At 37.5% G+C, this 25,713-nt stretch overlaps 1 protein-coding gene across 2 annotated transcripts in view; it reads left to right on the top strand.

Moving 5' to 3' along the window:
• Positions 1 to 798: 798 nt before the first annotated feature.
• The window catches only part of fras1 (Fraser extracellular matrix complex subunit 1), a 304,511-nt gene continuing 279,596 nt past the window's right edge, over positions 799 to 25,713 (top strand). For both annotated transcript variants that reach the window (XM_039758545.1, XM_039758544.1), the window contains exon 1: positions 799 to 1,449. In XM_039758545.1, coding sequence (XP_039614479.1) covers positions 1,365 to 1,449 — 85 coding nt within the window. In that variant the 5' untranslated portion in view covers positions 799 to 1,364. The remainder of the gene's footprint in view (positions 1,450 to 25,713) is intronic.

Genomic DNA, 25,713 nt, shown 5'->3' with positions numbered 1-25,713 from the left:
TAAGAGATATAGCCGTGGCTATTGTTATATGGCTTAGCTATGTAATACTGTGATCTGTTGCATTTCTGATTTTTCACTAAAATTGTATTAAAAAAACATGTGTGTATTGTGTTACATTAATTAAACTGTCATCCTTTGATCTTGATCATACTATTCTTAGGTGCCGAAGCTGGCCCCACATCTTCGAACATTCCCGGGAACGTCTGTCTGCGGCTGTAACATTTTGGAATAATCCGGCTCGGCTTAATTTAACCGTTTGACTCCGTTATGGCCGTAACACTTTAGTTGCTCAAGGCTGGAACCCACTGAGCACCCTTATCACTCTAAACAGCTCTACCGAACCAGTTTCGATGTATTTATTAATTTACCTAACATACTCGTCAGTCGGTTGGCAGACATGCGGAGAATCCTTAGGCTCCACACAGTGACTTGCACGGATTCGATTTCGCGCTGAGTCTTCTGAAGCTGTGGGCAAGCGGCCCCAAGCAACGCGCCATTGAGTCGCCCCTTTCTAGTGTAAAGCGAGGAATCAGGTTACTTCCATGTGATCCTCTGAAATCTTAAATTAAGACTCCGCGTTCAGGGTCCAGTTTCGCTTGCAAGGGTCAGCAATCGTGCAAACCGACGCAGGTTGTATTCACTTAAACGGGATTTCTGCTATGGAAGGCTGGTTTCAAAACAGTTCTTTGTTTGTATCACCCAAGAAAAGATGAGCGGTAGAGAGTGACGCCCACCTATACTTAGGTATATAAACGTGTCTCTCCCTCCCCTTGCCCTGATATCCCGGAAACCATTCAGATAAAGTCTGTCTGATCTCCTTCGTTTGTGCCGCGCTAGACGCTCACTGGATGGAGGGGGGCGATCGCTCTCTCAGCTCCTTACGTAGATCGACGCAGAGTGCCAAGTGAACTGGGAGCCTTTTTTTTAGTAGCAGCAGCTGGGTGCCGCTTTTGCCTTCTGGCTGTAGACGGGGATTTGGAAAGAGAGACGTATCCGGCATTTTACGACGATCTGCAATCGAGAAGAGGCTGGCGAGAGCTGTATTTCATTGACATTTACTGTACGGCTGTATGCAGTAGCGTATGTGAGTGAACGCGCGCGCGGCCGCGCGTGTGCCGCTGGGTCTCGCGCGTGCAGAAAAAGTGCAAACCAGTCTGCGGCTTCAAACTTTGTTCGCGGTTGTTAATGTTTAGCGGATTCACATCCTAAGGAATGCTCTGACTGCATACTCATTTATACATATATTTGGGATTTATAAGTAGGACGTCTTTCTTTTAAAATGAAACTAAGAATGTTTTTCTCAATCTCCACCTGAGTGTTCCCACGGTCGAGGGTGCCCGTTGCTCTTTTCTCGTCAGCCGAGGATGGACAGTTCAGATCCCACACGCCTCGCTATGTTTCTGCTTCTGTTTCTTCTCAGCTCCTTTTGCCTTTTCACACAAGTGCAAGGTAAGCAAGCTTTTGTTTAAAATTAAACCTGTTCTCTTCAACTTTCCAAATGGCCTGCAGTGATCGCGGTGTGGCATACTTGAGTAAAAGCTGTAAAGTTCTGCCATTACAGCCTGAAACGGGGAAAGCAGTATGCCTCTTAACAAGCACGCACACACAAACACGACAAATGTTGGCACGCTTTGTTTTCCCAGTGCTGGTGGAGCTATAAAGAATATCAACGAGTTGTTTTATATTCCCTCATTGTCTTACCGGTGTGATTATTTTGACCCCTCTATTCCGACAGCACCCCTTGTTGGAGGAGCCTTTGCCTTTAAAAACCTTGTATGATCTTTAAACTAAGCAAAACTTGAATGGTCTGAAATGAGTTAGGATTCTGATACCCAGACAGCGAAATCGGCGCAGCCTCGGCAAATCATATCCTTGTTGGCATGTTTGTATATAAGTTTGTATTTGTGCATTTACAAAAATCTTGAAATGAAAATCAGCTGATTAAGAAACATAAAAAGACGTTTTGTTAACAGACATTATTTAATTGTCTGTCAAACGTAACTTCCCTTGTGATCAACACAGTGTGTCTGTGTATGTATTGTATGTGTATATATGTATATTATACATATGTAAGTATACACACATACATTACAGACATAACATAAATAAACACTTGAACATATATACATATCAGGATATACTGTACACATGTATTGTAGTGTAGTGTTTATGTTGATGTTTATATGTATGTTTACATATATGTGTGTACTGTGTTTGTATGTGTGTATATATATATATATAGTGTATGTATTATATCATGTATGTATTATATTACATATTATATAGTGTGTGTGTGTGTGTGTGTGTGTGTATGTGTATATATATATATATATATATATATATATATATATATATATATATATATATATATATATATATATATATATATATATATATATATATAAGTGAGAGGGAAGAGTAAAGCTTTACATTAATATTACTGAGATGCACACATAATCCATTTCTGTAGTGTCCTGGGGTGCTAGAGCCTGTTCCATCAGCATTATATACAGGACTGAACTGAAATTCTCATCTTTGGATGTGGGACACAAAAGTATAGAGGAATATTTTGGATTAAATGAATAAATATGCAAATAATTTATGCAGATTAAATAAAAAATACCAAAATGATTTGTGATCATAAATAATTACATGTGTCGTAAAAAAAAATTTTTGTTGGTTATTGTTATGCACTTATTTAATTATTTCTTCATTTATTTAATTTAGTAACAACAAATGTGAGATGAAATATGCCTTGAAATGACAACTGCCATTTTCGCCCATTAAAGTTGAGACTGAGAGTTCTCTATTTTAATTGGTGAATCGTCAGTGAAGGGTTTGCTCAAAGTTGGCACTGTGGCAGATATGATTGCAAGAAAAATATGCCCATAATTCGCGTTCAAAGTGGCTACTTACATTCAAGAAACTCTGAATTTATCACCAGGGGTTAAAACCTGGCCGGATTTATGTCTGCTCTGCCGACAATTCACCAGTTAAAGAATCGAACTTGCTACAGCCCATCCTCTCAATTCTGATGGGTTAAAATGGCAATTTTCATTTCATTGTGTATTTTCATGTTATGCATGGTGTTACTGAAATAAAGAAAGAAATAATTAAACACAAAAAGAAGTAAGCAACAAAAAAATGTATTTAATCAAACATTCAGTTATTTATGCTCACTTTCATATCATTGTGTTTTTATTTATTTATTGTAACATTTCACAAAATACTTATTTACTTGCATAGTTATTTAATTTGGCCTGAAATATTCCTCCGCACAGAGAGGCCTGGGCTGGGTTTCAAACCCTGGACCCTAGACGTGTGAGGCAGCAGCTCTAAGTGCTGCTTTGCTGTGGTTTCTTGCAGAATGAACTGTTTCTTAAATTTGCTGTTATGTTTGTATAAAAGCACATTTTTTTGTGTGGGGTTGAAGAATGTAAAGGTTACATGCATTATATCTTTTAGGTTATATTGCATTTGCAGAAGTGAGGTTAGACTTTTACCTTGCATTATCTTTTATTAATCCTGCAGAGTGTACGTCTTCTTATGCACGCATGTTTTTTTTTCTCTGGTAACTCCAGTTTTTCTCCCACATTCCAGCAGTGTATAAATAGTTGGCAGGATAATCTAACTTGACCCAGTGTGAGTGAGTGAGTGCTTGATGTACTGACATCTTGGCTCATTCTTTATTCAAGATTGTTAACTGCCTGGAAAAAAAAAAAAACTCCTCCACCTCCTGGATCTCCCAATGTTGGATAAAGTAGATTTAAAAAATGGAGAGATATGAACGTGTTTAAGTATAGCACATTCATTCCAAGATTATTGTAAGGATAAATTCTGGATGCTTTAGGAAGTGTTCAAAACCTATTATTTGACATTGAAAGGTGAAATGAGTTAGCTAATGCTAAGTTTAGCTTCTTGTATGGTAGAGTAGTTACAATATTTGAATGTAATCTATTAGGTTGTCAGTTCACTTCCTGCTTCCGACAGGATCCTCAGAAAGTCGCTTAACCTCTTATTGAGTGAGTTGTTAAAAGTCTATGTAAAGCATCATGGGGTTAAATGCTGTAGGAATGAGAGAGGTGCATTTTGAATGAATGAATAATGCTGTTTGGTCTCAGATTATCATGTATTCTACTCCTGACAATTTGAAGTTGCCATTGTAAATTCATTTCAGCCATGGATTTTAGTATCTTAGTTAAGACTGTTTATGTTCAAAAAATGTTTAGGCTCAAAATGTATTGAAGAATGAAGCGTGGCACCAACACCAATGTGTACATTAAATTTATTTAATCAGTAAGATGTTCAACATATTTTTTTATAACCTGCTTATCCAGCTCAGCATCATGGGAAGCTGGTGCCCATCCTGGCAATATTGGACTCAATGCATAAATCATCCCATACAACAGAGCACACTTGTGCCCACATCCACACTCACTCTTACTGGACCAATTTAGAGTTGCCATTTACTGCTAAAGGTACATCTTGGGGAGGAGAGCAGGACTGCCCTGTAAAGCTTGAGAGAATAAGCAAATTCCATGCTGGCAGTGCCTATGCCACGATTCATATCTACAGTATGACTCTGTTCCTGAGAGGCAGCAGCAGCACGTTATGGTGCACCACTGTGCCACCACTCATTATTAGGAAGTGAGAGAAACTCTGAATTAAAATTTCAAGTAATGCATACTTGCTTCAACACAGCTTTAAAGCTGCATTCAGCTGGCAGGAATGGTAGATGTACATACACATACGGCCAGAATTCTTTTGCTCTTGCAACACACACATGAAATTAACTATATAATTAGCTGTATAACCATGAACTATATAAAGAAAGACTCCAAGATCAAGTTTAATTCGAAAACAATAAAGCTATAGGAGTGAAAGGCATGGTGGTCAGGCATCTTTAGAAAGCACAGCTAATCACCTTGCACTAAATCAATTTATGTATAGGAAATTCTTAAACAATATATGTTTTAGCTGCTGATTTTGATTAAAATGGTGTAATGTTATATATACACAAAATAACATTACACTTGAATTTATATTTAATGCACATTTCTACCGATCCTGAGGAATTTAGTGAGAACTCTGCCATGTGTGTTTTTCCTCTGTATTGTGTAATCTCTAAAGAAAGCTTTCTTTAAACATTAAGTGCTCACATATTGGAACAGACATTTAATGATTAAACACTGAAGGTGGACTCCATCCATATACATCTGCATACATTTGAAATGTATACTTTTTGTTAGTGTCTTGCAGAAGCAACATGAATCCAAATGTGATTGTCGTAATCATTGTAGTGCACTCTGAGAAAAGCCTCGCAGACCATGAGGTGCATACTGTAGCCAGTTTGGATACAGTCTGTTTCTGAAAATGAAGCAGCAGTAACACTAGCTCCTGTGTGCCTGGTATTTAAAGAACAGCTTAACACACACATTTTCATGCATGCCAGTTGCAATACTGCGTGTTTCACATTATAACATAATGTTAGATAAAGTACAACAGACGACTTTTTAGCTCTAGTAAAGAAAATTCAATTTCTTAACTTTTTCCTTCACTTAGCAAATATCCTTTTATATTTTGTATCCGAAGGCTTGTTCAGATAGGAAGGATGTCTAATTTGGGTGGGCTGTGCTAAGTATTTTTAAATAATGGAAAGACCTTTTTTTTTTTTTTTTTTTAAACTTGTGGTACACTTCAAGAATGACAAGCACATACCCTTGGTTGCTTTGAGAAAGAAGAAAGAAGTTGAACTGAGAAAAGCCTGTTATGTACTGTATCATTCTGCCTTCTCCTGTTGTGTTCATTTTCTGAAGACCTTATTTCCCAAAAGGACACATGAAACAGCCTAGTTTACACCAAGGGGTATCAGGGTTTATTTAAACACCTGAAAGGGATGCCTGGCTTGTTGAAAAAGTTTTAGTCAGGAAAATAAAGTGAACACGAAAATGGAACAAAGTCATTTTATGAGTTTATTACCTTACTACTTAGTCTGATTAAAGGAAAAAGTCATGCAATATATTCATTTGGCATAGGAAATTGTGTTCTTACATTAAACGTTTTATATAAATTTAAAATAATATTATACCTGGTTTTGCCATTTAAAGTGAGGTCTGAGGGACATCGGCTCAAATTTGAAAACCAAAGACTTTAAACTTATTGACTACATCCATTTCCAAGCCAAGAATGTTCTCAAGAGTCGAAACACGTCTTGAGATTGTATACATATTGTAAAACAGGATATCCATGTCATTTAAAAAAAAATATATATATATACTGTATATAGTTTTGTGATATTCTGCCATTTTAAAAGGAGTCTGGCTTTACTCTTTACCTCATTGCCTGTCTCATTCCACAGAAAATTTCACTTCCAGGAGAGTGTTTGTTTTTTTTCCATAGATTATTTATGCATTCACCAAACAAGCTGTCATTTTATACCAGTAATATGGCCTACTATGAAGGCAACAATTCAGTTAGCCTCATCTGTGAACTGTATTGTTGTAATGAGTCTTGTGGTGCCTGTTTCTAATTTTTACTCTTTTTGAGGATTTATAGAGTATTTGTCCATCCCTCAATATATTTGATCATTTTGAAGGTAATGTCACTAAAGTGCTATGTTTGTGTGTTTTTCTTTTAGACCCCACTATTTTTAGTCTTTACGGCAGTAGCCATGATGTTTAGGCCGATAATGCCTCTTGCCGGACACGTAATCAGATGATGTTGTCCATTTTCTAACCACGCTTATCCAGAGCAGGGCTGTAGGGAAGCCGGAGTCTATCTCAGAATGCACTGGGTGCAGTGCAGGGCAGTAAATATCTAGGACAGGACGCAAGCCCATCGCATGGAGAACAGACATACACATCAGGGTCAATTAAGCGTCATCAATCCAACTAACCCTCATGTCTTGGGGCTCCTTCCGCTGAGTCACCATGCCACCCTTGACTTCTTCGTGTAGGCCATATTTAAGAATGTGGTGGGGCATGCAGACTTCATCTGCATATTAGAGGAATGATTAGATGAATATTATTTGTCTTTTGTAGTTTAGTTTAGTCTCGATGGCATAAGAACCATTTTACTCGCTTTCCTTTGACTTCAGTTCTTTTTTCATTGTATTTGGCTTTTGAAATGTGGTATTCTGTCCCTTTTTGCCTGTCCCTGACATCAATTTCTCCCCCAATTGGTAGTACAGGAAGTTAACAAGCACTCGCTCCCAAGAAGGTTTTAGTTCTAGAACCTGTTCCTGTTTCATTCAATACAACTTTGACAAATGTTTCTGGATACTCTGCTTATGTTCTTCTGTTTCGGTTACTTTGGTTATTGTTTGTCTTGCTTGATGCCATCTCCCATTCACACTGCATCGTTCCATATTCCAGACATCTTAACATATATCTATACGAACAAGAATAAACCAGTAAGAAGCTCCAATAGATTGAAGGTGAGAGAACAAGAAAGAGAGAGGCAGAATTAGAGAGACAAAAGGAAGAAAATGTGCAGCCTGAAGCTAGGGCGAGGCTCTAGGTAACTGGCAAGGTGAAAATGAGATTACCATAAGGGGGTTGACTGAAGCAGTAAACGCCTGATATTTTGATTTTTATTTACACATCCTGGATACACACGTTTTTAAACCAAACAGCTTCAGACCCAATCGAGGTTTTGCACCATTTTGCTTACTTACACAAAAACACCAACCATGATGATTATGGTGAACAATCAAGTGAACAGGAACATATCCTTACCTCAGGAGAAACAGTGCCAGGAATCTCCGATTAAACTTTTGTTCTCATAAATATACCTCAGAAATGAGGAAGGAATTCTTCAAAGTGGATTTATTCAGTATGTTTTAAGGCTTCTGTTTTCAAGTTTGTGTCGGTACTCCATAGTTCCCATTTTAAAGCAGCATATGCTGGTAGTGTATTTTTTTTTTTAGGTTTATGACATATGCTTTACTTAAGAGCAATATTTCTGATGGCAAATTAATGTATACCTTGACTATAAGAAAAATAAGTCTGACTTGAACAATACTACACTTGCCCTTTGTTAGTGTCAACTGTAGCACATGATGGCAGGGGAAAATATAAATATAAATGTTACTGAACCAATAGTGCCTGCATCATGCGGTGTAATTCCCTAGGTATGTGGAAGGTCGTGCTGTGTTAGGCCTTTTTATTAACTTGTTTAATCTTAACAGTTGCCAGAATTTTGCAGATTGGATGGACCAAGTGATTTTAGTATTGAATTACTTTTTAATGAATACATTGCTATTTTTATTTTCATACTAATAAAACATATCTGTAGTAGTGAGGAAGAAATTTCCAAGTATTCCCCACATATTTTTGCTCAGTTGTTTTTAAGCAGATTATTTGGTATGGTTTTCATACTATAAGACATTTGGCAATAGTGGCATGATAGTGAGATAATCCTAATGATGAAAGAAAAGATATGCCTTGTTGTCCTTCTTATCTAGAGCTGAGCAAAGTTTCTCAATATGTCTACAAGTAGAACAAGCATAGTCGAGGTTGGAACTCTTCCACTGTATTATGAGGGGCACTGTAATAGTACATTTACCAAATTTCTAGAATTGTATGATGTTTTGCAAGTGACTGTAAAAAACTTACCACTACGTTATAATAATTCAGGTGTTACTCTCCACTTAGTAAGTGGCATTGAAGGGGGTGGCCTTAATTTTGAAGTTAGCATTACTGGATAGTAACTTAGAGAGCTGGAGTGGCCTGCTGAGGTCACTTTTTTGCTAGTGCTACTACTGAGTGCTCACACATATGTACTGATATAATTTTTTTCTAAATATGTGTATGAAGGCTGTCAAAAACTATGCAATTGAAACAGTTTAGACTCTTATATATTCCCTGATATCTAATGTCAATATTTTGAGTTCTTGTTAAAAGTGTTTAGAGCCTTGACTTGCTGTAGTAAAAATAAAAATGTTTAGTGCTCATTTATTAATCATCAGTTTATAGGTATCAGTTAATTTGAACAGGGGTCCAGTTTATTCTTTTAAGCAAAACAATGGCAATGTGTACAAATAGATCTATATTCTTGGAGATAAATTTTGCACACTCTAAAAGGAGAGAGAGATTATAAAAACAAGATTGATTGCAAATGTAAAAAGATAAAAAAACATACTCTGGCCAGTTTAATTCAATTCAGGGTTGCCGGGGATGCACAGCCAATTCCTGCAGTAGAGGATGGAAGGCAGAATATAAGGCAGGGCACCAGTCAGTCACAATTACACAAACACACACACACACACAGGGTCAATTTAGAGTTGCCAGTAGACCTAACCTGTGGATGAAAGAAAACCTGGAGTACCTGGAGAAACACAAATGGCGAGATGGTGAAAATGGGTAAAATCTTCATAGCACAGGCAATGAGCTGGAGTGAGTTGAACCCAGGACACCAGATCTGTATAGCAGAGTACTAACCACTATATTACTCTGCTGCTCAAAGGTTAGAATAGGTTTATTAAAAAAATAATTCAAAGGTAACTTTTGATATAGCATTCTAGTAATCTTTCAGTAGTTTATTCTTCATTAATTTGTTGTAAAACAAAACAAAATATTGTAGCGTGCGGCCAGGGTTCTTGCCCGGCTGGGATGCCTCCACGCTGGGAGGACCGGGGGAGCAAGCGTGGCCAGAGCGTTACCTATCCCGGGACGCTAAATGGCAACCCCCCTGGGTTGCAGTGGTGGCTCAGACACCCGCAGGGCTTTGTGGGAGTTGGAGTGTGGTGCAGCCCTGTTGGGATTCGCAGGCGCCACCAGGGGGTGCTGCAGCAGGAGCTGCTGATCCCTTATAGGCAGTTTTTCTGCCACACCCGGAAGTGCTGCCGGAAACGAGTAATCAAGCACCTGGAGCACTTCCGTGTATGTTATAAAAGGAGCCCCTACTTAGGGAGCCAGAGTCGAGCGACGAAGCTTGACCCAAGGAGTAAAGGAGGAGAAGGAAAGAGTGAAAAGAGACTTATGGTATTGTGCTGTGCTTGTGCTTGGACTGTGTCGTACTTGAGGGGAATGGGGATGGCGTTTCCCACAAGAGAAAAAGATAATAAAATCAAGATTGTGTATTGAACTTGTGTGTGTCTGTGTTGGGTTCAGCTGGCGGTGCCAGCTTGCTGGACCACATTATAAATGAAAAATAAGATAATTTATGTGTCACCGAGAAAAAAAGTTTTGTGTTTGTTTTTTTCTGAAAATGAATCTTTTTGCCTAACTGCTTCATGTAACATACAGTAGTCTGTTGACAACAATAATCATCTTTCCAATATTTACTTTAAGGTTTATTACAGTTAAGAGATTCCTGAATTAAAAATTAGTTTACTTGTCTGTACATATTAAGATCATTTACACTTAAATGACTGGCATGAGAGAAGACTTAATATGTTTGCCAGCCTGCTGGGGTATCCTAGTTTTTGCAATGGGAACAGTGGTAGACCACAACATGAAATATTATGTTACTGCAGGTACGTTTTGCTAGTGCCAGGCATGCATATTTTCAGATGAATCTGTATTTTTTTTCAGATCCACTTGACTGAAATGATATCTTTGAAATGCATTTGAGATCTTTGATGGAAAAATTGAAAGCAAGCCTTTATATATTTTGCTCGCTTTTTCATGGCACTTGTTAGGAGTATAGTTTCCTGGATTAGTGTACAGGCAAAAGCATTGTGTGAAGACGTGCATGTGCAAAGAACTGCAGAACTGTCAAATCAGAGAAAAACCTTTATTAGGTTGTCCCATTTTTTTGCCACTTGGTATATAGCAAAGACCATAAAAATAATTGCAGATAAGATACCCTATCTAGAATGTGTTGTGTTTTGAAGCACGGAACTAATACTAGAGGACTTTGTAAGATTTTAGAATGGTATTTTGTTCCTTTACTTAACCAAAAAACAATTTATTTGTTTTTTTATATTTTCATTTACAATTTTTGGGTGTGCATTTTTTGTCTTTATTATTGTTGACTTCATGTTGGGCCATCAGAGTAAAGGTAATTTTCATCAGGCTGTTTGCATTTACATTTGCTGTTTGAATTTACATTACAATATTATATGGTTCAAAGCAGCAACTTCGTAACTTTTGTTTCATTACAAGTGTATAAAAGATAAGGATAGATTTAGGAAGATGCAGCATTTTATGTAATTTTGGATGGAAATTGTGTTTCCTGGTTTGACATATACAATGATCAGCCACAACAGTAAAACCACTGACAGGTGAAGTGAATAACATTGATTATTGCGTTACCCTGGCCCTTGATAAGGATTAGGATATATGACAGCAAATGAAAAGTCAGTTCTTCAATTTGATCTGTTGGTAGCAGAAAAATGGGCAAGTGTAAGGATCTGAGTGACTTTGACAGGGAACAAAATTGTGACATCTTGATGACTAGGTTAGAGTTTCTTCAAATGACAGCTCTTATGGGGTGTTCCCAGTATGCAGTGGTTAGTACCTACCAAAAGTGGTCCAAGGAAGGACAACCAGTGAACCAGCGACAGAGTCATGGGCACTTAAGGCTCATTGATACTTCTGGGGAGCAACGGTTCGCTTGTCTGGTCTAACCCCATAGAAGAGCTACTATAGCACACATTGCTGAAAAACTTAATGCTTGCAATTAGAGAAAGGTTTCAGAACACACAGTGCATCACAGCTTGATGCGTATTAGGCTGTGTAGCCAGTGATCAGTTATAGTGTCCATGCTGACCCCTGCCTACCACCGAAAGCTCATACAAAGGTGCATGAGTGTATCATAACTGGACCATGGAGCAGTCGAAAAAGGTGGTCTGGTCTGATTAATCACATTTTCTTTTAGATCAAGCAAATGGCCAGGTGCATGTGCATTTTTTACCTGAGGAAGAGATGGCAGCAGGATGCGCTATGGGAAGAAGGCAAGCCGGTGGAGGCAGCGTGTTGCACTGGGCAATGTTCTGCTGGGAAACCTTGGTTCCTGACATTCATTTGGTTGTTAGTTTGACATGGAAACCATATACACCCGTTCATGGTCTCTTTCAACAGGATAATGTGCTCTGCCACACTGCAAAGGCAGGTGGTTTTAATGTTGTGGAAAATCAGTGTATAGCATATAGGCATGGTTAAGAGACCAAACATCAGAATGAGCAGGACAACAGGAGATAGGTGAATATGACAATGGTATGATTATTGATGCCAGATGTGGTAGTTTCAGCATCCTAGAAACACTTGCCCACTTGATATTTTCCATATAATACAGCCTGTAGAGTTCACTAAGAACAGTGAGGTCCTCAAACAATGTTGAGTGATTGGCAGTACTGTAAGCAAAAATGTCACATAGTGAGAGATTAGACCAAAATGCACAGACTCCTTCAAAGTAAAAGAAAGGCCATAACTTTTCAAGTAACACCTCTTTACAGAAGGGCATCTCTGAATGCACAATTTTGTTGGAACCCTGAAGCAGACGGTCCACAGCAGCAGAGGATCCCAAAACTTTGGAAAGTGTGTCTGGAATGAAGAATCTTGAATTCTCTTCTGACTTGCACATGGTTGGGTTAGAATTTGATGTAGAAAAGCAGAATTCAACAGATCCATCCATACTAATGTCATATGTACTTAAGCATTATTGCTGACGATGCACAGCATGCCTTATTGGCCATGGTATACCCTCTTTCAAACTGATTCTTCCAGCAGGATAATGTGTCATGTCACAAAGCTGGTTCTAAAGTCCCCAGCTCTCAGTCCAGTAGAGTGTCTTTGGTATAGACCTATAAATACCTGGGAGTGCAGCTGGATGACAAATTGGACTGGACTGCCAATACTGATGCTCTGTGTAAGAAAGGTCAGAGCCGACTATACTTTCTTAGAAGGTTGGTGTCCTTCAACATCTGCAATAAGATGCTGCAGATGTTCTACCAGACAGTTGTGGTGAGTGCCCTCTTCTACGCGGTGGTGTGCTGGGGAGGCAGCATAAAGTAGAGGGACTCCTCACGCCTGGACAAACTTGTTAAGAAGGCAGTACTCTATTGTAGGAATAAAGCTGGACAGTTTAACATCTGTAGCAGAGCGACGGGCATTAAGCAAACTCCTGTCAATCATGAAGAATCCACTGCATCTACTTAACAGTGTCATCTCCAGGCAGAGGAGTAGCTTTAGTGACAGACTGCTGTCACCGTCCTGCTCCACTGACAGACTGAGGAGATCGTTCCTCCCCCACACTATGCGACTTCAGTTCCACCCGGAGGAGTAAATGATAACATTATTCAAAATTATTGTCTATTTTTACATGCATTTTTAGTACTCTTTATTTTAATATTGTTTTTTTGTATCCGTATACTGCTGCTGGATAATGTGAATTTCTCCTTGTGATTAATAAAGTTATCTATCTATCTAATCTATCTAATCTATTTTATCTATCTTATCTATCAATCTAGTTGAATGAGAGGTTTACAGGAATGTATATCTGAAAACATGAAGTAACACTGCCAAGCCAGCATGGATTAACATCCCTTAAGAATATTTCTAGCATCTTGTTAAATTCATTACTTGAAGAATTCAGACTGTACTGGAGGCAAATAAGTTCTCACCCAGCACTAGACAGGTGTATTTCATACATTAGCCACTGAGTATGTACAGTATGTCTGGTGACCAGTCAGCCTGAAATTTTCTGGATATTGCAAGAATTTGATAAAATGTCCCAGGGTTCTGAAAGGTTGCCAAAAAAGTATTGGTTTCAAGTGTTCAGAACAGTAAACCCCACAAATTACTTTTGGTAGGATTAACTAAACCATTGTAATCTGATGTTAATACGTATATGTACGGTGACCATTAGGACACAAAAGTTTTCAGTTTCATTATCATGAACGTCTGAAGATGTTAACATTACTTATGGTGTGCTAAGCCGTTTCAAAGCCTAGTCCTGTTTATTCCAAAAAAAAAAAAAATAAGGAAAAATTCCTTATTTGACAAAACATTAATACAGTTGTACCCTTTTCCAAGTAATGCAAGGAGGCGTGACAAAAATGTGTTTTGGCAAATACCGCAGATGAAATTCTTAATCATTTGAATAAAAAAAAAAGCACAGAATTTAAATAGTCTGCATAATCATGATATTTCATTTGTGTCATTGGCTACAGTTTTAGGAATTTGTGTTGTAAGTCTATTTTGGGCACTTTTTACAAATATGGTACAGTTTAGGATTTTGATAAATGTAGTCATGTATGGCTTTTTCTCTTTAAAATTCTTCTGTGCTATTTTATTTAAGTTGAATTGAAGTGGGACATGGTTTGTGTTTTATTGTGGTAAACTTAAGGTACTGAATTATGGCTTCACTCACTGAGGCTCATTTCCTAAAATAGTTACAGTCTATGTAGAGCGTGAACGCATTTGTTCTAGTAGAATGCTAGTTTAATCCCAGGTTAATTTGTAACTCTACAATTGCCTAGTATTAGTGAGTCTGGCAGTGCACATGAGTAAATCCTTTGATGGAATGTCATTAATGTTTTGTGTCATTGGGGTAAACTTCTGTTCTCAATTACCCTATAATGCAGATTCAGAAAATGTCAGTAAACTAGCATACTTCAAGTGAATGAATACAGAACACATGGAATACATTGCAAGCAGTGGAAGGAAGATAAAAAAGAGACAATTCATTGTAGTAGGATTACACAAAAAAAAAATCACATGATTATTGTTGAGCGAAGATTAATTTCTTAATAAAGGGTAAATCAGTATTTTCTGTCATGATAGACAGATGGAAAATTTGCTCTGAGGGTGTTGATGGAGAAGTATAGAGAAGGCCAAAATGAGTTGCATTGCATTTTTATGGACCTGGAGAAAGCATATGACAGGGTGTCTCGAGAGGAGTTGTGGTATTGTATGAGGAAGTCGGAAATGGCAGAGAAGTATGTAAGAGTTGTACAGGATATATATGAGCGAAGTGTGACTGTGGCAAGGTCTGCGGTAGGAGTGATGGATGCATTCAAAGTGGAGGTGGGATTACATCAGGGATCGGCTCTTAGCCCTTTCTTATTTGCAACGGTGATGGACAGGTTGACAGACAAGATTAGACAGGAGTCCCTGTGGACTATGATGTTTGCTGATGACATTGTGATCTGTAGCGAGAGTAGGGAGCAGGTTGAGAAGAGGTGGAGATATGCTTTAGAGGTGATAGGAATGAAGGTCAGTAGGAACAAGACAGAAAACAATGAGAGGGAGATCAGTGGAATGGTGAGGATGCAGGGAGTAGAGTTGGTGAAGGTGGAGGAGTTTATATACTTGGGATCAACAATACAGAGTAATGAGGATTGTGGAAGAGGTGAAAAAGAGAGTGTAGGCAGGGTGGAATGGGTGGAGAAGAGTGTCAGGAGTGATTTGTGACAGACAGATATCAGCACGAGTGAAAGGGAAGGACTACAGGACGGTAGTGAGACCAGCTATGTTATATGGGTTGGAGATGGTGGCACTGAGCAGAAAGCAGGAGACATAGCTAGGGTGGCAGAGTTAAAGATGCTAAGATTTAAATTGGGTGTGACGAGGATGGACAGAATTAGAAATGAGTACATTAGAGGGTCAGCTCAAGTTGGACAGTTGGGAGATAAAGTCAGAGAGGTGAGATTGCGCTGGTCTGGACATGTGCAGAGGAGAGATGCTGGGTATATTGGAGAAGGTTTACTGATTTACTGTAAGTGAGATAAAATGAGTAACAGATTTTTCTAAGAAGGTGTTTAACAGATTTGTAGGTTTATTATTTGAAATTTTTCAGTCCATTGAATAGTGAAAAACTGCAATATATTGAAGAATTAGACCTCTAAAGTTATTATGTCAAACACAGAAATAGCTATATTATCACATTGAAACCCACGTATTGGGATAGTGTTGTATTGTGGAATCCTTGGCAATTCATACTTCTATTTCTTGACTGTGTGAATACTTGGCTTCATGCCACACCTCCATAATTTTAATCATTGACTCATTTCCTGTAAATTAAAAGCTAAACAATATGGTTAATTAACCAGGCAATGTCAGAATTAAATTTCTAGAAAATATATGCAGAGGTTTCTAATTCCATCTTTTGTTTTTAATAGTACTAGATTATATGTGCCTCTTTTCTGTGTAATTTCTCCATTTCCTTGCTTGAATTCATTTTGGAGGAAAACATATTGCAGAATTTGACTTGTATTGCAGGTTTCCAGGAATTGTGCCTGGTATTTTAAAAATCAGACATGGCTTAACTTAATAAAGTGAGAAAATCCTGCTGTTTTCTTTGGTAAAAATACACAATAAAATCCTTTCATTTTGGCTGTTTTTATTCCATTATGGAATTAGTTCAGAAATAAAAAAAAATACATGGATGAGAATGCAATTATGTGACCATTAAGCAATCAAGTGCAGTTGTTTTAACTTCTAGTGTCCAGTACTTGAGTGAGGGAATTAGAAATGATAGCAGGATTAATTCCTTTTTGATAATGCGCCATTCATAGTCCAAATAGTAGAATATATGCTTCGTTTTCTTCCTTATTGAGCTATAGTTGACTGCCAACCATCTATTCATTTTTTAACTGGCTTTTCTAGTTAAGTTTTGCGGGAGGCAGGTGTCTGTCTTGGCTATGCATGGTGCCAGGCATGAACCAACCTTCGATGGGGTGCTTTGCTCCTACACATCATACTTACTTATACAGGGCTAATTTTGATTAATAATTTTGAGTCAATCAAACATACAATATGCTCCACACAGGCAGTGTCAACTACAGTTGCAAATGAATATAGACACAAGTTCCAAAGCATGCATCTCTATTCCTGTGGCTAGTCGAAAATGGTGATGAAATCAGCTTCTGCAGATCCCTTTAGTGATATAACATGTAACGAAACAACAAATAAAATATGGTGAATGTAGAGAAGGCATTTATAAAATACTAATGATAATCACTGCAGTAGTCTGCTTAGTTCAGTGGTTAATTCTGGATTTGTGAACAGGTGTTTGTAAAAGCATATTTTGATTACTTATCCTTGTGAGACATCTTGAAAACAATAGTTGTTTCTTTGGAGTTCTGAAATAATACATTAATCTTTTATTGAAAAGTGTGATTTCAAAATTAAGGTATTATGAGTTTGTGACATTTAATTTGAATTACTCTTATGTTATTAACCAGCTAATGTTTCTTCCATGTTCAAATTAGTGTACGTTTCTGACTTTGGGATTGATACCAACTTTTCAGCCTCTGTACTGGTACCAAAACAATTCTGAAGTAGATAACTCCAAACCTTTCAAAACTAGGGGTGTGCGATATTGGCAAAAAATTATATCTCGATATTTTCTGTGGTGATAATGATAATTAGACAATATTTTGTATCCTTTAAACACATGTTTGTAAAAGTCTTTTTGATCTAGCTTGGCCTTGTTAATAGGGTATTAATTGTAGCTTACTAATGAGATTAGTGGAAACAATAATTCACAAAAACAGGTCTTATTTATTACTTAAAACTGAAGTAAAATAACACAGAAACATTAAAATCACCAGTCAGAGAATTACTGTGATTAAACAGTGCAACTGTGAGTAAACCATTTCAAAGTGGCCTTCAGGATTTACAGAAAAAATTGCACAAAGACCAACAAAACTATTATAAAGGGAGCATTTAAACAAACATTTTCCTATCAATCCAAGTGTTCCCTGCAGATTTTATTTTTTTTCTCCGGCCGTCTGGAGTTTTTTTTTTTTTTCTGTCCCCCCTGGCCATTAGACCTTACTCTTATTCTATGTTAATTAATGTTGACTTGTTTTATTTTCTTACAGTGTCTCTTATTTTTCTATTCTTCATTATGTAAAGCACTTTGAGCTACATTCTTTTGTATGAAAGTGTGCTATATAAATAAATGTTGTTGTTGTTGTAGTGTAAAAATGCAAAGTTCTGTCAAATTCTGCACAGGAAAAAAAACTACAGCATTTTTTAAATAAATTCTGTCATATATTGCAGAAAGACACAAAAAAACTCAAACCTATAACATTTTAAAGCACATTACTACCTTCAAGTTCTGTCCAATATTGCACAAAGATATATAAAAAATTGAACCGTTTTAAAGTTGGCAGCTGTACTAGCTCAACTTGTGCGCTGACTGCTCACCATGCAATAGTCTATTCTGGTCAGTTATGGGCCCTTGAGCAAGGCTTTTAACTTTACCCTGCATTTGCTTCTTCCTGGGTATGATGTTAATCTGCAGCCAGCCCAGCAAGCAGGCCCAACAACATACAGGGAAAACTTGGGGGCTGGTGCCAGGATTTGTACTCGAGCCATTTTGGGCCCCAATCCAGGTGGTATGTTGTTTGGTGGGTGTGGCAACGCACTGTCCTCGCATGATCCCAACGATGCATATTGCGCACTCCTATTCAAACCCCCGTCTTACTCCAGCCTCCCTGGTGTGCTGCACAATTGTGTGTCTCCTTGGTTGGCCGCGACATTGCCCCACACTATGCCCAGCTGAAGTCCAGATCGTATCAAAGCAATAAGTAAAGGTGTCCCAACACCTGATTACATTGAAGCAATGGAAGGGTCCCTGATGAAGTCTTGATTGTACCGAAGCCTATAGTTTAATTTTGTTAAATCTTTAAAATGAAAGTTTTTCCACATCTACAATAGTGAGTGTTGAAGGAAAGGGTGAGAGATTGGGAGGAAGCCTGACTTTTACTTCCGGGACTGAAAATCCTGAGGAGTTGATTCCATACCATTTTAAAATGTGTGGTTTTCTGTACTTTTCCACTACTGATATATTGCACATGAAAATGCCTGTATTTCAATATTTTATAGCAACAAAACACCTGAAGCCATTGTGTTTCCTCGGGGCTGAGAGTCACAATATAACATTGTCAAATCCATTTAACTAATCTCAGAGCAGAATGGGATTGGAGCCTGTCCCGGGACCACCAAGAGAACCCACTTTGGTTGGAGGGCCAATCCATTTGCAGGGCTCACTCTCACTGTTAACAATCAAGGATGTGAGTTGAACACAGGATACTAGAAAAACGAGACAGCAGTATTAACTAGTGCACGTCTGGGTTGCTCTTCCTATTTTTGGTATTATAACAGTATTCCTTAAGGTGGCCTTATAAGCACCATTTTGGCAGTTATTTTAGAATTTATGTTAAAGATTTCTGGGCTAAATGCAGTGTATACATACAGAGCTAAAAGAACAAATATGATATTAATATTGATTTGTTTGTGGCATAAATGCAGCATTGTTAATTTTAGGCCAGAATCGCATCATAAAACATGAGCATGTTTGATCAATGAAATCACACATACAAAGAGTGATTATTTCTATCTGCTTAACTTCAAATTCACCTTTGTGCAATAGCATCTTATTACTTAAACAGTATAAATAAAATTTCAGCTACACCAGGTTGTGATGAGCTGAAATCGTTCTTCTTTTAAGTATAAGTAAACAGAAATATTTTGATCAAACATAATAACACAATAGAAATGTCTGACCTTTATAATATCTAATGTTATGTTGGCAGGGTCCTCTAACTTATCTATTCTGACAGTATGAAGGACCAGATGAAGACACATGAGCCAGAAAAACAAGCAAAGATTCATAACCAGGAAGAAGTTAAGCACAATTGTCATGCCAAAAAAACAAAATTGCAGTCTAAAAGAAATATATCAGAAGTCGTTTACTAGGAGCTCTGATGAAATAATCAGGTTATACTTTTTATACTTATCTCAGGTAGGAAGGAAAAGTTAAGGCAAAACTTTATACCTTTCTCCCGGAAGTGAAACCCAAACAATTCCAGGCCAATTGCCTAGCAACAACAGAATAAATTTCCACAACATGACGGTAGAAGAGGATTCAAAATTCTAAATATTTAAAATAACCTTCTAGAATTGAAGTTATCACAGAAATTGAACCTATATTCACATAATAAGGAAAGCAATAAAATCAAAAATAATACAGATCATAACAGTACCCAAAAGAAACTGGAAAAAACATATTTCTCAGAGAAATTAATATATGCCAGTTAAAATATAGTGACAAAAGTCAGATAGTGTGTCTTTCCTACATCCTTTTTGTTGATGATTTATCAAATAGTCTTCCTTATTACTTAAGGAAGAAAGATTTACTGTAAGTAAAGTAGCTTGTTGTGTACGTTGTTTGGAGGCACTGGACCCATAAAAAGCTTTGAATTCAGATTGGGTCAGCTGGCTTTTTTTATAGAATTTGTAGATGGACATTAGATCCCTGTCTCCATATACAATCTAAGGTACTAATAATATATTAACACATGACACGTGTGCTGCCAGAGTGTGTTACTGACAAAAATAAAATATTCCATAATATTATTTCTGCTATACTGTAGATACACACACACACACGCACACACTTACTGGGAAAGCAACATAAAAGTTGCTCTTTTTGATATCTCATTTATCTGCTTTTGTGTAAGACAGCAGTGCATACTCTGTCACTCTGTAAAGACACGTTACTGCTTTCTATTACATTTTGCAAAGTTATCTATACAGGCTAGTCTGCCTGTTATGTAGTGTTTCGTATATTTCTTTATTATGCTCAGTTGTATGCCTGGTTAACAATACTTAGTAAATTTACAGTTATAATGGTTGTGTAATTAAATACAAGCAGATTTCATTACTCACAATGATCTAGCAGAAACTGTACTTTTTTCTTAGGTGTCAGCAACGTAATGCATTCTTCTAGTTTATCTCTTCATGTTTTGGAACTGAATAAGATAAGAATCTCATTAGAAGCAGTCCTTTAGTATCTACTGTAGACTGCAACAACAAAATTCCCACAATATTTTGTTTACAGATTTACAGAAAAATTTAAAAACAGTTAAAATAATGCTGACTTTTGTTTCATATGTGCAAAATCTTCATATTTAGCTTGAGAAGAGACTCACTAAAGGAAATTACCGGTAATTGAATTAATTTTGTTTCACCTATGGTTTAGTCTTGAGAGATGTAATAAATTTAAGAAGCGAGACAGAGGTATGTGGTTTAGTCTTTTGATCATCATAAAACAGAAGCTTGAGGGGCTTTTGTGGTTACTTGCACAGTCTAGTAAGGGGCAACAACAACAATTTTATCTTGGATGACATGAGTTGTTTCTGCTTCTGCTCTGCACTGTGTGAAGGACAGCTGGGTCCCATGCCCGGCAGGGACACCCCTGCTGCTTATGTTCCAGGGGAGCCACCATGGGCAGTCCAATATCTCCCCTGGGACGCTTGGTGGCAGCCTCCCTGGCCGACGGTGATTCCCCAACCACCCGCAGGGCTCCATGGGAGATGGAGTCCTCCACAGCTTGGTTGAGGCCCGGGGTGGCCGTTAGGGGGTGCTGTCTGCTCCCAACTGCCCGGCTGGACGATTCTTCAGCCCCACTCGGAAGTGCAATTAGGACCAGGTGGTCAATCGCCTGGAACACTTCCGGGTGGGCTATAAAAGGGCCCAGCCACCAGCACTCGAAGAGCCAGGGTCGGGAGGAGGAGGACTAAGCTTGAGGAGGAGTGGTGGAATAGAAGAAAGAGAGTGTTTTGTGTTGTGATCGCTGTTTGGGACTGTGTTGGGCTGTGTAACACGGGGAAGACGTGTCCTACAGCTGAAGAACAATAAAGGTCTTTTTGCTTTTTATACGAGCCTCCGTGTCTGTCTGTGTCGGGTAGGCGCCTATATAGCGCCTTTGTTACAACTGCTTAATCTGTTTACCTATACGTATTCTAAATTACAGCTCATTCAGATCTTTCAAAAGAGTAAAAGTAATTTAAATTGAAATATTTCTTGGTATTAAGATCAAGCTGTGTTTTATTGTTGTTAATGTTTTTAACATACTTTTAATATCCTGACCAGTTTTTACTCATTCTTTTTAAGTTTTTTTAATTAAAGTCAGGTTTGTTTATATTTTTACAACATATTTTATTATGTTTTAGAAAAGTAGATAGGGATGTACACATAAAATTGCAAGTTTTTTTGAGTTAGGTTGTTTTCTGTATTAGTTACTCATAACAATGTGGTCTGATCTTTGACTGAGTCTTGGTAATAAAAAAAAAAAACAACTGGTATATGTTCTATGAAAGCCTTTCAGCCTCCTGGGCCTGGTTGTTTTCTAACTTATCCATTTCACAACCAAAACTCCATTCCTACTGCTGTTGTATTAAACATTATTAAATGTTGCTGCCCAGTTTTTAGATTGCTGTCTCTGTTCAATAGACAACTAGGCAGTAATCATGGAATAACATCACACTCATGATCACTCACTGTCTTTCACTACATGTGATAAAGATCACATAAAATCTGAAAAACTGTCAGAGTTCCAGTTAATTCAGTTATGCACTGCATGAATATTATGACCTTGAGTAAATATCTACTGCGAAGGAACGATTAAAGTTCCTAAATACTTTCGCACACTCGGAAATGTTTTCCTTAGTTGTCATTATCATATCCTTAGCAATAGCAGCTTAAGTATGCATGTAAAGTTTTATAATTATCATGTTGCAGTTCAATCTGTTTCATTGTGGTTTAACTCTATGCCATAATCTACCTTTTTCATTACTCCAGTATTTTATTTTTTGTGCACATAACACACCATAGAATGTGCATAATGCCTTGGCTATTTCATAAAATCTAAAGCTTTGATAAACAGTGCAGTATATTGTAATCTGTTCATGTTCTCGGTTAACTGTCCTGTGTAAAAACAACAACACACAAAACGTTTATTATATAGCGCATTTTCATACAAAAAAATGTAGCTCAAAGTGCTTTACAAAATGAAGAATAGAAAAATAAAAGACACAGTAAGAAAATAAAATAAGTCAAGATTAATTAACAGAATAAGTAAGGTCCGATGGCCAGGGTGGATAGAAAAAACAACCTAAAAAAAAAAACTCCAGACGGCTTGAGAAAAAAAATAAAATCTGCAGGGATTCCAGACCATGAGACCGCCCAGTCCCCTCTGGGTAATCTATCTAACATAAATAAATAAAACATTAATTGTACAAAGTGCAATGGAACTCTTATGTGCATGCTTGATCAGCATACACCATGCTGCCATTCAGCAATTTCAGTTAATTAAAACCATATATAAAATTGATGGGAATAGCATAATATTTTTCATCCAACTTAGAGTAATTAACCTACATTAGTTTCCAACTGGGGAAAAGAGAAGATGGTACAGAGTGGAAGTAGCAAGCTGTGTTGAAGCAGATTAGGCCACATGTATGCTCTCGGCCCCAAAGAAGGCACTCGGAGTCTAAGGACATGCAGCAGAATCAAGCTTTATTGTACAGTGCACATACAGACTCAATTCAGATGCCCTGAGCCCCCAGTGATGGGCAAACCTTATTTTTATTACAGTTCTTATCAAAACGTTTACCTCACTCAGTACATTTGACCCTCCTACCTGACTTCCTGGTACTTTGGTTCTATCTCTAATTAGTTCTACCAATATTTCCTAGCCTAATGAGCATAGCACTTTATCTTATCTGTTATGGCCTCCTGGCAGGCCTTCTACTCTCCTTGAACACATCCAATTCCCGCCACCATTATCTGTAGTCCTTGGCTCACCTTCGCCACCTGGAGAGGGACTGGCTTATTAGTCCCTCTCTTGACACTTGACCTTGACTCATGAAATATTGATAGTTTTCCAGCTCGTTAAGAAATAATAAAAAAAACACAGATGCACTCCTTTTTATGATATAACCCTTGATATACTAACGCGCATTAAGACATAAAGTTGTTGTTTTCATACGTACCTTATGATTCTCTTTGAGTACATGTAAATCATCAGTTTTAAAAATATGCTTTTAATATACTTTTCTATAGCTGCAGGTGATCAGTAGATTGATAGAAGATGGCACATTCATTACACACCATATTGTTTACTTTGCTTGATGCTGACACACATACGAGATTGCACCAAAGGGGCAGAAGGAAGGACTTATACAATGTGGAACATGACTATATATGAAGCATTGATTTGGAAAAAATGAATCCTATAATTTAAGTGTGCCCCTACCATCAAACCACTATGTCTATATGTAATGCAGTATGTGCACCAGCATCGCCTATGAAAAAACTTGATTTAAATATGCATACCATAAGAAAAAAAAATACGAGAATGCATATGTTGCCATTTTGAATCATTTACAGTCGCAGTGCTTTGACAACAGATGTGTACTCAAATTTGATGATTTCATGGTGTGATTTCATGGTGTACTGGCAGCTTTGCCTGTACAGTATATCGTACACTGTACACACTTTTGTGCAAAGCATTATTTGTTACAAGCCATGGCAAATATATGTGCTGATGAAATATAATGGAAGAGGTGAAAGGAGGAAAATACACAGCATAAAGCTACAGCGATGCTATAGTCAGTCTCCAGCGACAATGGTTACTGTGAGCAGACAAATTAAACAGGAAAGTATCCTTAAGTCAATAAAATAGTACCAACAATATGTAATAAAATTTAGTACTTCCCGTTTACTTTTGTTTTTGCAAGCATGTCACAGAAATGTGGAAGGCATATTTTCTTAAGCTGAAATTAAAAGAGCATTCTGCAAGAACAGGCAAGGTATATTTTAAAATTTATAAAAAATACTTCATTTTGGAACAAGATTTCATGTGGCAAATATGAAGAAATAACTTTGACTTGAAAGATGCCAAACATACATTTAAAACTAGTAACTACCACCAAACATCTCCTGTATCTTTGTACAACTATAACTTTGAAGACATGTAATATGTTTTTGTTAAAGGTGACTCATAGTATATTTATTATTCATGAAATTGGAACAGTTTTATATAAAATTATTTTGCTATGGAAAGATTTTGAAAAATGGGATGAAATAGGGTATTCAGGAAAGCAGTGTGTATATATTTCATCATGCATTTGGATTAATTTCTGCCTTCTCACTTTATTTACATGTTATTTAGTCATTGAGTCATATTTGGGGCTGGCACTACCGTTAAGGCGAATTAGGCATTTGCCTAGAGCTCAGATCACAATGGTGGGGGAAACCCAGCTGAACGGGTCAGCTACCGAACAGTCAGTTGGCACACTAAAAAGCTTGGTCTAGGGGACAAAACAATGTAGTACCAGCACTGGTCAGGCTTATTGTTTTATAAGCTGAGCTTGAGTTGGTGATATGTATTCTACTATTGTTCACATATATTCTAGGATCAGGAGAGACACCACTCAACTAGAGACAGCTGGCAGTGAGCAGAGATGTGTGTACTGGACTAAATATCTATTGGTTTGGCTGATAATGAAGTGGGTGTGGGTGTGCTCATGACTATTTGCTAGAGAAGTGATTTTTTTAACATAACATTCAAATATTAACACCTATTTAACAAAAGGAGAAAAACCAAACACACACACACAGTTCAGGAAACAGAGTAAATTTAAGTGACAAGTGTTGGGTCTGGGACCTTATGCGTTGTTTATAAAATAAAGCCCTAGAGGTAGAGATGTACATGGTGCTGGTTGCGTTTTCCAAGCACATGTTCCTGCAAAGGTAGCTTTCTACCAAATGTGGTATGACACTGTTGCACTACATGCTACTTCCTTGAATAATGTTAGTTTTCCTGTTGGTAGATGATGTAGTAGTGCACGTGGTGATAGGAGTGGGCGCTATGGACTAAAATCGTTATCACAGTATAAGTGAAAATTCAGATGGTTTCTGAATGTATTTGTATATACTGTACTTTTCAGAGGGAAACTTACTTTTCAAC

Source organism: Polypterus senegalus, chromosome 7, assembly GCF_016835505.1.
Source record: "Polypterus senegalus isolate Bchr_013 chromosome 7, ASM1683550v1, whole genome shotgun sequence".
NCBI lineage: Eukaryota > Metazoa > Chordata > Cladistia > Polypteriformes > Polypteridae > Polypterus > Polypterus senegalus.
Note: the sequence above shows the minus strand (reverse complement) of the source record. Positions and strands in the feature narration are given on the sequence as shown.